The following is a 17,680-nucleotide window of genomic DNA, read 5'->3' as shown; positions in this document are numbered from 1 at the left end:
GAAATTAATTTTAAAAAACAATTCTCATCAGATAAATTCATGTTTTGAATTTCCTTCCTCAAAAAATATTTAAAAATAAATTATATATGTATGAATTATTAAATAAATTAAAGTAAATTGTGCAATTTCAAAGATTTTAATTTTAAGTACTTTTTGGGTGGTATTTTTTGGAAGATTTGCACACGTAAGTACACACTTCCTTATTTTAAAATAGCACCCATTATCACCCAAACACTTTCAATTTGTGTGCATAAAAAAACACAATTTTCACAATTTTTCGAAACATCAGCAGAAAACTGGGATGAAATTTCAAGATTTAAGCTTTAAAATATTGACTTTTTACAGCTTTATTCCAAAAACAGAAGATTTAGATGTCACACAATGAGTCTACTTGTTTTATAATGCAACACATATAGCTCTACGTATTGAAGTCTTTATAAATACAGCACAGTGTAGGTAGATTTATTAAGAAGTCAGCATTAGTGGGACACATAAGAGATGAAATATTACAGTCACTGGAATCTAAGAGGCGACCTTCTTGGCAGAAACGTTAAAAATCCAATGCCACATTAATAAAGGCAGCTGAGGAATGCTCGAGGGAGGAGGTTGCTTGATATATATATACATGTTTCTATAGATAAGACATTGTTTGCGACGTGGCTCACCTTGGTGACAGAAACAGGGCAGATCTGTAGCTGCTCCCACGGAGAAACCATCTCCAGCTTCATCCCCGTCTTGAAGGAGTGCTCGGGCAGGTCTACGTGGTCCTGACACAGTAAAGTCAAGACTTTCAGACAAATGTGCTCCACTTTTGTTAACGTGCACACATGCGAGACAATGTAGGTCATGCAAACCCTGCTGGGTGGGCACGTAATGAATGAGGTAACATGTTATCCTCATCATCTCAGTATGGTGGCGAACATCAGGCCAAAATAAATATGAATTATTGAATTCCTACCAAATTGGTGCCAAATTACATAATTCTGTCAAGGAAGCACGCTAGTAAATTATTAGGAAATTACAAACGTGTAAAATATTGCGTTACTATTTATTATCCCAGTTTTATATCATAAATCAGCTTCAGACAATAGAGGTAATAGTGGCAACAAAACAAAGCTCATCTCATCCAGGTCGTCCTGCAGTCTGGCTCTGAGCCAACACACACACACACACACACACACACACACACACACACACACACACACACACACACACACACACACACACACTGTGTGTGGACTGTAGTGACTCACCTTGAACACCTCCAGCGGCAGCGAGCTCTTCTGTCTAGCGTCCTCCAGAGCTTCCTGCCAGTCGGCGGCGCTCTTCAGCGACCTGAGTCCTGAGGAGCCGAGAGACGATGTGAAAAGTTGAAGTTAAAATACATAAAGTCAGTGTTGCCAGTGCAGTCAAAAATAATTTAATTCGTAAGGATTTTAATGAGGACTCTTGTGCTACGGCCTTTAAGTTACATTAACTCATGATTTTCCCATAAAACTTCCACTTTAATCTCTTAAAATTTACAAAAAACAACATTGTTTGACAGTATAAAATACATAATCTGTATCTGTTTGTCCCAACAGCTCACAGCAGCTGTACGATTCTAACATTACATCCTGTTTTGTGCATCATTTTATACACATTTCCCCTCAAATTTAGCTTTGCATGTTTGCAATCTTTGATAACTTTGGGCAACACAAGCGGATATCTTATTTTAATTATCATGTTTTTAAAGGCATTCATTTTCAATTTAATCTGCAACAATTTTACTAATCGTTTGATCATGTAAGTGATCTCTTTAAAGCAAAAATGACAAAGATTTACTCATTCTGACTTCTCAAATGTGAATATTTACTGTTTTTTCAGTCTTCCATGATAGTAAATTTGATATATTTTAGATTTGACTGTTGTTGTTGACAAAACAAGTCATTTAAAGACGTCACCTTCGACTCTTTTTCACTATTTTCTTACATTTTATAGACCAAACTATTAAGAGATTAATCGAGAAATCAAGAAAGTAAAAAGCAGATCAGTATATAATGAAAATAAACAGTCATAAAGGGCTAAATAATTAAGTAATTAAGTTTGGGAAAAATCAAAGTTCCTCCTGATCACCACAGCAGCTTCAGGCCGGGCGGTAAATGAAAAGATGCGAGCAGATTAGATCATCACCTGTAGGCGGTTCTAAGGAGAGCCGGTTTTCCAGAGCCCAGCCGAACGGGCGGAGCCTGACGTCCAGGTAGAACAGCCAGTTGTCCTGAGCCTGGTGGTCCTCAGAGAGGCCGGCGTAGCGTAGACGCAGCCTCCCTCCCACGTTCTGGATGACTCGGACCGGCCAGTAGAGGAACGGGCCCGAGACGTCCTGAAGCTCCAGAACCGAGCCCTCGACGATCAGATCCACAGTGTTCTTACCTCTCAGAGGCTGAGAAAGACGCACAGAGAGACGGTTTTAGTCCAAAATCTCAAAAGATCATCTGAGTGGTTTATTGAGTTAAACCTCCTACAGAACTTTTTTTTTAAGAGCTTTCTTTTTGCATCATTGTTCTTTCCTTTCTAGTATGTGGTGTCTTTTTCAGTTTAGAACAATGATTTGACATTCTGAGAAATATGTTTATCTGCTTTGCTGCCGAGGGTTAGATGAGAAGATTGATACCACTCTCATATCTGTCTGTTATATATCAGGCTACAGCCAGCAGCGGCCTGCTGGCTCCAGCTACATATTTACTGTCCAGACATGGCGGCTGGTCTCAATCTTCCCATCTAACTCTGAGGGCGTAAGGCGCCCAATATGAACCCCAATGTCCTTGGGTCAACTCCAGTCCGGCTGAGGTCCTTTGTTGGACATTGTTCCCCCCAAAGAAAGGCACAAAATGCCCAAATTTCAATCAGAAAGTGGCTTAGATCGAGACCAGTTAGCTCAAAGGTCAGCTGTGTTTCATATTACAGAGAACAGAAAATCTCCTTTGTGTAAATCCTTCCTCTATTTTGTAACAGTGCTATGCAATAAGAGCAAAAAAATAGATGCTAAAGGCCAAACCATTGTGTCCAAACATTTGCATTCATTGAAAATCAGGCTGGTTAAATTTATTCTTCCTCTTCTGTACTGTAGCGTCCTATTTAACAATGACATTAAAGGGATAATTTAGGTGTTTTGAAGAGGGGTTGTATGAGGTACTACCTACAGTAGATGACGGTCGGCACGCCCCCAGTTTTGGAGAAGCAGACAGGAGTACCAGCACAGTGCCGATCGTAATACCCTGACTATGACACAACCCCATTTCAAAATAAACAAACTATTAAGTTCTGCTACAACTACAAAAGTTCTGTCTTTTCCTTTAAGTCAGCGAGGAGAAACCATAACATTAGAGACAGAATTATAGAAAATGTGACGTAGGTAACTGATGCCCCCTTCCCTTCCCTATGAGAGACTCTCAGTGTGAACACACTCACCCCCTCCAGCAGGTTGGCCGGTGCCGTTCTGGTGCCGGTCAGGTCCTGAACCAGGAACTCTGTCCAGTCGCTGTATTTCTCCTTGATGGCTGCAGAGAGACAAAAAAAACAAAACACAGAGCCAAGGCTGAGAAACACACAAACAATCAGAGTGAGCTCACTATTGTGCTGTTGATGAATTATTAATTATGAGCCACTACGTTGAACTGTTAAGTGTAGTCACCAGAGAACAGCATGCATGAGTAAGTGCATGCATATACTTGCAAACACAAACACAGCATTCGTACTAATATGTTTTTTTTTTAAAAGGCAGATACAGATTTTTTAATTAAAACTAAAGATGTGATGTATTTTAACAATGAGTGTCTCTGAATTTGATCATTTTTATGCAAAACAAGTGAGAAAAAATTCACGTATTCAGTGTTTTCTTTTCCTTGAAAAGCCTCTGAAGCCTTGATGGTTTTATTCACGCTGCAAACATTAATGCTCAATACTGATTTATGGCTCAGATCTGATTTTTTTTAGGCGTGCATCTGGCAGGTTTCAACACAAGTAAACACATCAAAATGAAAAACACTGATTTATGTCGTATTGAGCGGTGCCATTTAAATGTTAATGTGCACAATAACAGCTGCAAATTTGAGAGTAAAATAAAAATGAGGGTTAAGTAGGCAAAACAAAAACAAAAACTTTTGATGATGGCTTTATGAAGAGCAGAAGTGGCTGTTTCCTCTGCAGAGATGTGAGAACAGAAACAGGTTTCATCCAGAATTTCAGGTATCAAAGGTTAGTAGTGACTGGTAACTTCCACTGGGAGCGGTAAACGGGTGGTGCATGAATTCAAAATGACTGTTGAGGCTGAGGTCACAATGCCACAAATTAGATATGTGTCAGCTTTAAGACCACATATGAAAGAAGCCTAAATCATAACTGAAAATGTCAGACTCAGAGAGACTTTAAGAAACAGATCTGTGGCACAAATGAGGGAAAGAAAACACTGAAATCTTGAATGCTACTAAAATAATACGAATATTGATGGAAAATGATCTGAAAACAAATTCAGTTTACCAGATAGACGATAGACGACCAAAAATATATATTCATGTCAGGGCTTTCCCCTAAAAATACCCAGTGTGGTATTATGATTTCTGTCTGATTCGACCTCGCCTCAGTTTGTAGTTCAGACGAGACATGAGGGGAATTACGTGGCGTCTCTTAACTCAAATGATCACACAGATGAATCAACTCCTCTCTAAAACAACTTTATTGTTTCTGACAGACTAATCGACAAGGAAATTAATCGTTAGTTGCAGTCCTACAAACCTCCGTCTCCCACAAAAATACGTTCCCATACAACTAAACTGCATTTTCAAATACGTTTTTAAGGGAAATGTTTTTCCTCCTGGACTTTTAAACAGGTGGTCAAAGCTGTAAAATGCATCAAAACAAAACAAATGGAGCAACAAAACTACTTTGTTTGTTTTAAAATAACTAAGTTTGTTACGTTATTTCAAATAAGTTGACTTTTGGTTTTACGCGGGACATGAACAGTCTCCTTGGGGAAAGTCCTGTTTTTGTTTGACCCATCAACCAAGCCCTTTCGCCTACCCATTAGTGGACTTTCTCGCTTGTTATACTCGCTATTAAAACACGTAATTTTCAGTAACGTTATTAAACCACATAACTTACAGTTGTGTCCAGAAGGTAACCCACAAGTTGGAAAACTCTTACGAGATGGTTAAGGTCAGGCATTGACCTTGAATGGATAATGTTAGGATAGGTCGTCGGGCAGAGCGTCTCACGAGGGTTTTTGCAAGTTTTCACAATTTGCGGGTTACCTTATAGACATGACTTTCAGTAATCACATCACCTGCTCTGTGCGTCGCTTGTTGTACTACGTCACTCGCTGAAGCCTTCTGCAGACTATCATTACAAATGTAAGATACGTCAAAGACAAACGTAATCTGTGACAAAATGTTTCCCTCAAAACGTAACTGAGAAGCTGTATGTATGTGTTTTAGGAGACAGGGCTGTTCTAGCAAACTATTGACCCATAGTATAATAATATAGAGTTTTTGTCTGTGATGAGGCCGGCTGTGATTTATTGGCGGGGTGGATTCATCCCTTATTTGTGGACAGACTTTGCTATCCTCGTGGGGACCAGCAGGACATGAATCCCCTCAATGTGTCTGTTTGAACAGATTTGTGTCCCTACAATGTGACCAGAACATGACAACACAAATAAAACACACATCCCAGGTGGACCAGAGCTCCGTCTCTCCAGAGTCGTGCTAAAAAGCCAACTTCCAGCACGTTTGCATGAGGGGACATGATGTGGTTTTATCTGCTTCCTGTTTCCCACAGTGCACCAGTGTTATCTAATTCCTGCGTTGTTCGTGTATCTTTTCATTTGCTGTTTATCCCTCCCCCCCCAAAATACAGAGCTTACATTCCTAGGAAGATGCTGAGCGGCCTTCAGATTCCTGCATGTTTTTCCTGTTAGTCACTTACATACAAAAAAAAAACCTCCACAAACTCAGACACTTGTTGGGAGTCAGTGAAATGTTGCCGAATGAGTCACGGTTACAGAATGACTACAACACGCTGTGTGAGCTGACATTCCCTGCAGCAGTGATTAGCATCAAGCTGAAGAGAAAATGAAATGTAGTCCATACACTGAAACATGCTGATAATGAAAGTCGGTTCTGGGTTCAGGTTGTTTGGCTCAGTCAAGTGTTTTTGTTTTGTTTTCCAGCGTAAAGAGCAGATTAGTCTCTGAGCACGTATAGTACTGTGTTTATCATGCAAGAAGTAATTTTTTTTTTTTTTTGCATTTCCAAGTCTTCAGTAAACAGCTGGAAAACATAAAATACAGGGTTTTATATGTAATAGCTTAAAGACAGAATTTAGATTAGATTTATTTTTCGAATATATAACAAATAAAATAAGCAAATAAAAAACAAGAATAACCAATAAAATGAATCGTAAACATATACAGCAAATTCTAAATAAACTAAATAAATATATGTTCGAAAAGGAGTAGGCAGAAGTAAACACATATAAGGTCCTACCCCTTTCTCTAACTTAAATAATGAACTTAATGCGCATTATTAATCAAACCAAAAATAAATAAATATTTGTTTTAATAAAATAAAATAAATATATAAGTAATAAAATAATAATAAAATAAATAAATTAAAAATAATAATTAATTAATGCATAAATAATAAAATAATAATATAACAAATAAATTAAAAATAATAATAAAATAAATAATAACAATAATAATAAAATTTAAAAAATAAATAAATAAACAAGCGTCACAGAAGAATCCACTTTAACCGCTATTAGTAACCAGTTACTTAAATCATGAAAAAACTGTATATTAAGTTCTCAATTGAGATATTTCAACTTTTCTCTTGCTTATGTAACACATCTCCTACTTTCCTACTTTTTCTGTCATCAGCTTGTTCACTCGTTAGTTTGCTCACTTTTTTATGCTTTCAGTGCTTCAGTTCAGAGGATACTTCAGCTACTTTCAGTGATTACACTTCAACTGATTACAGTCGCTTTCAGCACTTTTACTTTAAAGTGTTTATTTTAAAGTATGCTTCAAACAAAGTGCTCGTCATCGTCTGTCAATTTTCTGCAACTTTCCAATTCCGACAATCTGACAATCACGCCCACATTATCTACAGAAGAGCCTTACATTCACCAAAGAAGATAACATTATCACTCCAGCAATGAATTACTGCTTAATGATTAGCTCTCACAGCTGTCAAAATAAAGCATGAAATAGCATAAAATATGATAAAAAATGTTTGCAGTGGCAATAGAGGTGAAAATCCTAATCAGGTCACAGAACCTGTTGTTACACCTGCTACCAGATGTCATAATTATGAGATGAGATCTCCAGTTTTTATTCCCACTTCTGTAATTATCTTCATTTGTGCGATTAATCACGTCTCATCCCTCAACTTCAACTTCCAAAAAACATTTCACATGCAAAGAATAGTCATTTTGAATTCAATTAAACCTATTTATAGTATTTACATCTGCAATATCCAGCACAAATGAGCACATCTAAAATGTTCTTGTTCTTTCGAACACTTCTTTGGCACCTAACTAGTCCTGCATACATAGAAATACGCAGCTTCTTAAGGAGATGTATGTCTATTCCTTCTTTTTTATATATCGGTTTTAGTTTCTGTCTATTCTTTATTGTTTTTTGTTTGCGAATGTTTACTGGAAGACTAGAGCAAGTGATATACAGTGAAAAGAAAACCATGTTTTCACGCACTAACTCGAACATTGTGTAGTTCTTTGGAAAAACTGAGCCTTTTTCTAGTTTGTTTTGGAAACAGTTGTTCAGATACTTAGTGTAGTTATTATAATAAATCCGAAGATTTGAGTAATAATAACTGACAGTTGGCTCCACAGAGGCTGCTCAGGATCTTAAATACATAATTGACTTATGAGATCAAATCAATAAATCCTCTTCGGACTCCAGAGATCCTTCTCTGAATCAAATCAACAAACTGTGGAATTTACTTGGCGAAATAAATCAGCGTTTTTCCTGCGAAGGTAACGTGAACAGTGCGTGTCTCTATACGCCTGTTTAATAATAGTGTTTTTTCCTGTGAGACTATTTTCTTTCCTTGCTGCTGCTGCTGGACTTTGTAAGAACACACACTGTACACACATACTGCTGTGTTGATCTCGGGTGTGCAGAAATAGATAAACTATTTTTACAGATCCTGCTGAGATTAGTCATGAAGCCATTTAGAGCTCAGCCGAAACGGTAGCAGCAGAAGCTAAAACTTCCTTCACCCTCTCTCTCTCTCTCTTCTTCCTTCTCCCTCCCCCACTTTGCAGTTTCATTATACCGTAGTGCATTTTTTATATATATAAATAATGATCTATTTTTCTTAATTTCCATCCCAAAGGCAGCAGACACGTAGAGGCGAAAGCCCGACTTTCACATAACAATAAGTGCATAATTAACCTTGAGGGAGGAGCTCCTCAAAACATCCCCCATACCGCTACGCTATCGCAGAGCTTTCCTCCCTCCTCCTCCTCCTCCTCTTCCCAGGCTGCACCAAAGCTTGGCTGAAATCATGCAAATATCCAGCATTAAAAACAAATACATGTATGAAACCTGATATTTGCATATTGCGCCAGCTCCTCTTCCCTGTAAACAAACGCCGGCTCTGTGCACACAGGGCTTATTTAAAAGCTTTCCTTTGGATAATCAATGTTATAATTAAAGAAGAAGAATCGTCTCAGCAGCGCAACAGATTCTAATCAGAGTTAATGGGAGCAAATTACGCTCGATTCCCCCTCCGACTAAGAGACGAACAGCCCTCTCTGAACACACGAGGTATAGAAAGCCAAGTCAAACTATTACCTACTTTCATTTCAAGTGACGGCCGTGAGTGTAACGACCGCAGCATTTAAACTGTCACACAGTGTTTATTGAGAGAGTTGTGAGCGGCCGAGTGACACCCGGACAGTTTCAGGGCGCCGGGCTGTTAACATTTTTATAGCCCTCTTCACGACAGGGCAGTGCATATTAGAGCAGTTTGTGTAAATATTAATTACTTTAGTGATGTGTTTGCAGTAAAGAGGCCTGCGGGAACAGAGCACATACAGTGGAGATGTGTGTGTGGAAGGATTGTCATTGTGTCTCCATTCATGAAAAACCCACTCAGTGGTGGAAGATCTTTTATTTAAAGGAGACAAATACTTGTATTTTGGGTTTCTACTAGAACATGTTTACATACTTTAATGTCTCGCTGAATATACGTTTAAAAAGCCCAGTCTGCTCTGATTGGCTTGCGAGAAAAATGGTGCACCTTTGCAAAGGTAGTTCTCAAGCTGTGGGCGGTATATATACCCAAATGTATGTGCCCAACTAAACACTAAAAAAGCGAGTTTGTATTGATATGTCCCCTTTAAACTTTAAAAATGGAATGGTTGTTTGCATGGTCCTGTTTAAATCGATCTAAAATAAAAAACTATAACAGCTAGAGCATTCATTCTTTTTGCAGCAAAAAGCTAAGGCTTCTGTCTTTTGCATCATCACGTTGTACGCTGACGTCATAATATTACGTTATGTTACAAAACATGGTGAAATGCGAAGTGGCGCCAGAGTATTTCCTCGTAATGCAATGCTCAGATTACTTGGCAATGACTGCATGACAATCAGCAGTGAGACAAGGCCAACCTCTCTATCACATTACAAGGGTGAATAAAAGAGTGTTAATACCGCAGAGCTGAAACAATCCGTTGATTATTCCAATAGTCGATCTGCAACAATTTTGATAATCGTTTAAGCAAAAAGGCCAAATATTATTTTGTCCCATGCAGCTTCTCATTTGTGAGGATTTGCTGCTCTTCTGTCTCTCATGTGATAGTAAAGTGATTATTTGAAACAAGCAATATGAAGCTGGTATCTCCAGCTTGTAGGAAACTGTGAATGAGCATTTTCTGACACTGTATAGACCAAACCTCATCCCATAAACCTTTACGAATGGCGACTCGCCACCTCTGGATACACCAGAAAAACGTTTAAACTAACCGTTGTCGATCTAAAATGAAGACCGATTCAGCAACTGCATGCCTTATTTCTCGCTTCAGATGTTTTCAGAAACACATTTCGGTGAACTATTTTCGTAATATAAGAGAACGTTTCCAAACGAGCCGCCGTGTTCGCCCGGTTTGAAATCCAGAAGCAGACCACGGAGCAGCATGTGTCCTCACTATTCGCTGTTGCAGCGAGTTCCACCAATCAGAGACATCGCTGTTACACTCAGGATTGTAGTGTAACACTTTTCAATGACTGCAAATAAAACATGTTTTTCTTCAAACGTGGTTGATATCATACGGACTTGTGGCTTCTACAGGAGCATATACCATCGTTTCCCAACCTCGTAACTCATGGTGAGTCTACCTTGGATGGTTACGACATTATGGCTAATAACGAAAATCTAAATATGGATGGGATTTTCACTTCTGGAGCCTCACTGTTGAGCTCTATAGTGTTTTGGTGGTGCTATCAGGTAAAATCCAACGCTTGACTATAAATCAATTCCTTCACAGTAGATATCTACGGAGGGACTTTTGTCCAGAAGCATGACTCCACCTTTAGCATCAACTGGTAAAAGACAAAATGTTTCACAAGGGTCACACTCAAATCAAAGCAGCTCTTTGTGTTTTTCTCTATTGTCAGCCTGAATGCAGCCTTTAAAGACTAACTAAACACACACACACACACACATACACACACACAGAAAGCAGAAGACGGTCTATCTTAGAGCATCATCTCCAGCAGGCTCTGGCAGGAAGCAGCGTGGTGAATTCATTATGCAAATGATCTCTGTCGGGATCTGTTCAGCGAGCGGCTACTTTACCACATGACCAAACTTGTGATGTTGCTTTAAACAGCTCTTTACATGAATGGATGAGTGTCTCCTACACACATGCAGATGCACACATACGTGCACATGCACACGAGAGTCTGTCTGAACAAGCTCGGATTATGTTTCTGAATCTGTTCGCTCGTACCTGCCAGAAGCTCATTGAGAAAAAGACCTCAAAACTTTACATTGTTTTCATGCAATTTCCTGTTTAAAATCAATATAATCTTTATAATAAATACACAAAAACCTGTACATTATGAGTTACTACATATGAATTTCAAGTTTCAGCTGCAGGTGAGGTGGAAAAAATCAACAACCCTGTTAAACTGTCTTTCAAAATGGCTTTTTAATTTCTAAAAATGAGCAAATTACGCAACAGAAGCGCTCGCAGCGCTGCAGACTCATGCGCCGTTCCTGCAAAACGGAGACGCTGATTAATACAGGCGCTGATTTGACGAGCACAAAAGCTTTGCTGAACGCATCAGTTAGCAGAGGAGCATTTAAAGTGGCGGAGCTGAGAGGGACACTGTGTGAGTCTCAGGAGTGAGTGAGCGGGTTTGACGAGGGATTTAGGAGTTGTTTGTTATAATGTGGTTTGTCCAATTGAAACGCTTATCTGTATTCAGGTTTTGCACATTCTACCAAACTGGGAGGAAAAATAAAATCCTAGTAAGACGGTTGTTGAAACTGAGTCAAAAATTTTGGAAGTGAGCCTCATGAGGGAATTTTTTACTGCTTTATGTAGAGCAGCCAATTAGACGCCTGTCTGGCACAGAGTCATAGTGAAACTGTCTGATGATCTCAGGGTGGAAATATCACAGTCCTCTTAAAGCTCAGTTTTATAGAAAAACCTGCTCCTGATTGATGTGTTTTAATCCGTTTTTTAAATTATTGTTCATTAAGTTCTGCGTTGACCCTTTTAGATCTTTTATTTCCTGCCACTTCATGACAGTTTGTATCTGTTTCAAATGTGATGAATATATAGTTTGCATTGGATGTGTCCTTCATAAAAAAATGCAGAATATTGAGTAATAACCGACCAGTACTGAAGCAGTGTCGTTTGTAGGCGATATACTGTAATGAAGGTAAACACTGGGGCTGACCCAAATGCTTCGAAGCTTCATAGCTTTGACCGTTGCCATGGTGATCGACCTCCAAATCAGTATTCGAATGCTTCGTTTTTTTGTAGTTTTTTTGTATAAATCCCCAAATAGCCCATGAAATGAGGAATAATCCCACAACATTATTCATTATTCATATTCAACATGAATTATTATTAGTTATTCTCAGACGGATATCGTTGTTTGTTGTGTGTAAAGGTGCGTGTGTGTAGAGTAGGGCAGTAGCAGCACTGAAACGGGCACTGAAACGGGAGACATGGAGACAGACGGACAGAAGAACATGTCAGCCACCGCACTGTGAAGCTTCGAATACCTTCGACAGCCCTAGTTAACACAGCGAACGGCTGTGCGTATCGGCACGGCGCTCTGGCACGGCACTCCTCAGAGGCTTCGGATTTATCAACATATCAGTCCTTCATAGTAAGTCCATCTAACATTTGATCATGTGGTCAGTTATAGTCGACTAATGTATGTAAACTAGGAACACAACCTTCGAAATGAGCCACAACTATAACCATGCATCATAGTTGCGCTCCGGTACTTAAACAAATATCACAAATACACCCCAAGTATGTAAGGTATAATGTACATCAAGCCGGTCATTGTTGTGAAATAAACCCTGACAGGGCGATGCGGTTCGCGGAGGGGTCTTGCATCACCATGAAGGGGTTTATTTCACAACAATGACGCCGTTATCCCGCTTATTACACAGCTACTTACTTAAGAAATCAATAATCTGACACAAAAATGTACTGCAAATCAGTACTGCGCCCATAGCAACGGTCTGTTATAAAGAAATAACAGACCGTAGAATGCTGTGATTGACCAATCAGAAGCGATTATTCAGCAAAGCCGTATAATATATATATATAACGCTATTACATCCAAGAGTTCTTAGAAAGCACAACAGCACATGGCATTATCAGTATTAGTATTAGTCTTTTATGCATTATATATGTATATTTGTATATGATTTTCAGTCATATCACAAGCCAAATAAGCCTACATCCTCACATCCCTAACCATAGCAACCCACTCACATCCACACCTAGAAAAAGAAAAAGCACTATATAAGACAAAGTGAGAGAAAAAGGAAGAAAACAAATCCAATCCATCTAAATTTTCCACATAATTTTCTAAGACTACACATGACAACAAAGCACCCTGCATACTTAATTAATGTCTGTAGTTGTTAATGTTATCAGAGAGTGTGTGATGTAACATCAGCAGTTACAGTCTGTAACATCTGGTGATTTTTATCAGCCAACTTCTGACCTTTCTACAGACTTGCGACATGTTTTCTTTCTGATACAGGACACAGTTTGTGTGTTGCACATGAGCGCCGGGTCTCTTTATCAAAGCATCACATTTCTCACTGAGCTGCTGCGTTTTGCACTAGTTATCATACGAGCACAGCTTGGCAGTGTGTGTGTGTGTGTGTGTGTGTGTGTGTGTGTGTGTTATCACTCGGCTAAGACACTCAGCTAGAAAAGGAGACACATGCAAGAGGAGGCAAGGCAACTGAGCTGTGAGGTCACTTCCTGTAGAGAGGTGAAAAGAGGAAGAGGAGGAGGAGGAGGAGGAGGAGGAGGAAGCACGCTGTACATGCAGCTCTGAGGCCTAACACAGTGTTGATTTCATGTTAGCCACTAGTGAGCCAGGCAGGCGGGTTAGTCAGAGGCACTGTTAGAGCTGCTTACCTTTTCTTAGGTAAATGTTATCTGAGAAACAAAAAACAAACAAAAAGGAAACCAATAAAACAGGTAACTGTGACACAGGTGTAACACACACTCTCTCTCTAGACTCTCATATTGCAGCTGACTAAGCAACACACACACGTAACATGATGCAAAGCCTTGAAATGAAGCAACAAAGTACTTTTTATTCACAAATTGACAGTATCTCGCAGAAGCCCCTTTAGGGAATATATAACTGGTATCATTACATGATTTCTGCTTCAGTTTGCATCATTAAACATGCAGCGATGGTGGCTGTCCGTCATTATTACAAGAGAAAAAGGGAAAAATAGGAGCTTTTTGAGAGGCACAGGGAGAAGCTGTTAATAGTAGCTGAGCTCAGTGATCACTGGATTATTACTGTAAATGATGTCAATTTCTTAATGAACTTCAGCTGCTTTTCTTAATTTATGATCAAACAATAGTATTATAGATAGAAAACATGTACTTAAACATGCAATTTCTCATTCAAACATGCACAAGAGTAAATTTCTGACATGTGTTTTGTACACCAATAACCTCAAATGATGAATGTGATCATTCAATCAACTCTTTCTCCAACAAAAAATATTTATATGCTGCCTGGATTACGTTACCTGGCAATGCTTTTTTTGCAGTTTAATATAAACGTTTCCTTGTTATCTTAATATGCAAAGCATTAAGAGTCCTATGAATGTATTTGCAAACAGAAATGTATTGTATATGGATGTAATATTTAAGAGGCAGGTTTGCTTTCAAAGTTTAAAAACATAAAAACAACAATTTAATAATTTGCTGTGCAAATAAATTAGAGGACGAAGAGTTTAAACTAGTTTTCTTAAAGACTTTCTGGCAGCACTTTCTATGACACCCATGTCTAATATGCGTTATAGTCTAAAAATACTTACAATGCTGTATAATTATAGTCATAAGCACACATTCATAATGCTTTCTAACAATAATTATAACACATTATAAAGCATTTTATCATAATACATCATAATTGCTGGTCACTCAAGGATCAAAATCTATTATAGTTGTAATACATTATAATCATTGTTATAATGCATTATGATTAGGATGTCAAACGATTAAAACATTTAATCTCAATTAATTGCATGATTGTCCATAATTAATCGTGATTAACAGCAAATTAATCGCACATTTATCTGTTCAAAATGTACCTTAAAGGGAAATTTGTTAAATATTTAAAACTCTTATCAACATGGGAGTGGACAAATATGCTGCTTAATTGTAATGTATGTATATATTTATTATTGGAAATCAATTAACAACCCAAAACAATGACAAATATTGTCCAGAAACCCTCACAGGTACTGCATTTAGCATAAAAAATATGCTCAAATCATAACATGGCAAACTGCAGCCCAACAGGCAACGACAGCTGTCAGTGTGTCAGTGTGCTGACTTGACTATGACTTGCCCCAAACTGCATGTGATTATCATAAAGTGGGCATGTCTGTAAAGGGGAGACTCGTGGGTACCCATAGAACCCATTTTCATTCACATATCTTGAGGCCAGAGGTCAAGGGACCCCTTCGAAAATGGCCATGAGAGTTTTTCCTCGCCAAAAAGCGTAAGTTCGGAGCGTTAACGTTTTATTATCACGTTAACTTTGACAGCCCTAGTTGTATATGAATGTCATTTTAAAGAGGCAGGTTTGCCTTCAATATTAAGGAGCCCAGGAGTGGCCATAGAGAGAAAAAATAATGATTTAAAGGATGCCACAGGTGCGCCAGGTTAGCCTTGCCACAAAAATGCCAAAAGTAATTTGGCAAGGTCCCGTCGCACTTGGCAGGGCGCATCGCATTGTGTTGCCTGTCACAGCCACAGATCTACCCGTAGGCTATTATAATAAAAAATGTGGCGCTCCAGACTGGTCAGCCTTGTTTAAAAACAGATGACGCGCCCAGTCGTTTGTGGAGCTATGTGAACTCAATATGTCAGTCTACAACACGCCTGTTGATGTGAAGGAGGAACTATGTAGAATAATTAATCGATACGGCGTGTTTAATGTGCACTTTAGCACGAGGGGGTTCTGTGGTTATTTTACAACAGTCTGATGCTGGTTGCACAAAATGTAACCAGATCTGCCGTTTGTAATTGTGGTTTGACAACTCGCAACGTCACTCAACACGGATACTTTAATTTAAACGTGGGAATGTACAATAGAGTTTAAAAATATCCTTAAATTTACACCAGCAACAATTTGATCATTTGCTTTTCAAGAAATAAGAGGATGAAGAGTTTAAACTAGTTTTCTTAAAGACTTTTTTAAAAAGAAAACCCAAAGTAAAGCAACATTACTCAGCTCCGCTGGATTTATACATATTTAAACTTCACACCTGAACAAGTTGGACAACAATCTGAGCTCTTAAACGGATGTGATATGAAATATGCAATCTTGAAAGAATAGGTCGATCGACAGAAAAATAATTGACAACTGTTTTGATGAATTTTTTTCAGTCATTTTTAACGTAAGAAACCTAAAATTCACAGGTAAAATTTTATAATCAGAGCATATCTATGATTGAGGGATTGCCTCCACAAGGCTCTCAGCATGGCGACGGCTGATTATCGAATTTAGCATCTTTAATGAATGTGATTTGAAATATGCAATTCTTCAGTCTAGACCTGAAACGATTAGTCGATCGACAGAAAATTAAATGGCAATCATCATTTCAGTCATTTTTAACGGAAAATGCCTAAAATTCACTGGTTCCAGTTTCTTTAATGTGAATATTTGCTGGATTTCATGGTTTTATATAAATGTAAACTGAATATATTTTGGATCGTTGGTCGGACAAAACAAATAATATGAAGGCTTGGGGAAGTTGTAGGGCTGCAGGAATCTGTCGATACGATACGTATTGATACAGGGGTTAACATTCAATATATTGCGATACAGTAATTAAAGCGATATATTGCGATTTTTTTTCAATTATAATTTTAGGAAAACTGAAAAAAAGAACACACCACCATATGCATAAAATATATAAAAAATAATATATAAAAAAGAGTAAAAAAACGTTTAGTTTTTTATGCACTCAGAACAGTGGGATCTATTAATTAATTAAAAATCAATTTAGTGTTTTTGAGAATTGATACAGTATTACAAACCATAATATTGCGATACTCAATATTTTCTTACATCCCTAGGAAGTTGTGATGGACATTTTTTACCATTTTCTTTTATTCGTTTTATGGACGATTAATCGAGAAAAAAATCGACAGATTGCTCGATAAATAAAAATAATAATAACTTGCTTCAGTCTTCAGTCGTATCATGTTTGGTAACTTTAAATACAAAGTGAAACAAACAAAAGAAAAAGCTACCCCACTGCAGCGTTGAAAGCAAATTCAATTTCGTTTCCCTGCTTGACAGATAATCCATTGAGATGTGACATTTTATGAACCGCCTGCTGCCACGAAACGCAAAAGAGGAAGTTGGTGAAAAGGCCGGCGCTGAGTGAGAAGGACATATGGAGCTGATGCGAGGGCGAGGACACCCGAGTCAGGTGGAAACATATCCAGGTCATCTCCACAACAACGGAGGGCCGCGCCATCCATCAGTGGGGAAGTGTCGAGAAAAATAAATGGTCTGAACAAGGCTGGGGAGGCTGAGTCATCTATCTGAGGGCGAGGGGGCGCCGCTGCAGGTGGAAATGTGTCTGATGGCGAAGTTGTGATATTGTGGAAGGGACAGGAGGAGGAACGGCTGCTGGAGAAGTTGAGGAGGACGTTTTATTTTGGAAAGGTTGAGCTCACGTGTAGAGGATGCTCTCTAGATAGGGTTGTTGTAGGAAAAAGAGGCAACCCGTGTTGCGTTCAACGTGGCGGCGACTGAATGTGATGTGATAAATGGCAGTTGAGCCGTCTTGGCAATCAAAGCATTTGAGGGAAACCAGTCTTTCCACTCAGTTTGTGTGCAAAGCATTCTTTGAAAAGGTAA

General features: G+C 38.5%; 1 protein-coding gene across 12 annotated transcripts in view; it reads right to left on the bottom strand.

Annotated features, from left to right (window-relative positions):
- sfmbt2 (Scm like with four mbt domains 2) overlaps positions 1–17,680 on the bottom strand; it is a 50,242-nt gene that overhangs the window by 14,483 nt on the left and 18,079 nt on the right. For 8 of the 12 annotated variants that reach the window (XM_074625510.1, XM_074625518.1, XM_074625512.1 and 5 more), the window contains exons 5-9: positions 13,693–13,713; positions 3,451–3,539; positions 2,173–2,422; positions 1,254–1,342; positions 666–767 (exon numbers count right to left, since the gene is read on the bottom strand). In XM_074625510.1, the coding sequence (XP_074481611.1) occupies positions 666–767; positions 1,254–1,342; positions 2,173–2,422; positions 3,451–3,539; positions 13,693–13,713 (551 nt within the window). The remainder of the gene's footprint in view (positions 1–665; positions 768–1,253; positions 1,343–2,172; positions 2,423–3,450; positions 3,540–13,692; positions 13,714–17,680) is intronic. The other 4 variants (XM_074625515.1, XM_074625516.1, XM_074625520.1 and 1 more) reach the window with 1 other exon arrangement.

The sequence above is a fragment of the Sebastes fasciatus genome, chromosome 23 (genome assembly GCF_043250625.1).
Source record: "Sebastes fasciatus isolate fSebFas1 chromosome 23, fSebFas1.pri, whole genome shotgun sequence".
Taxonomy (NCBI): Eukaryota; Metazoa; Chordata; class Actinopteri; order Perciformes; family Sebastidae; genus Sebastes; species Sebastes fasciatus.
This window is presented reverse-complemented; position numbering and strand designations above follow the sequence as displayed.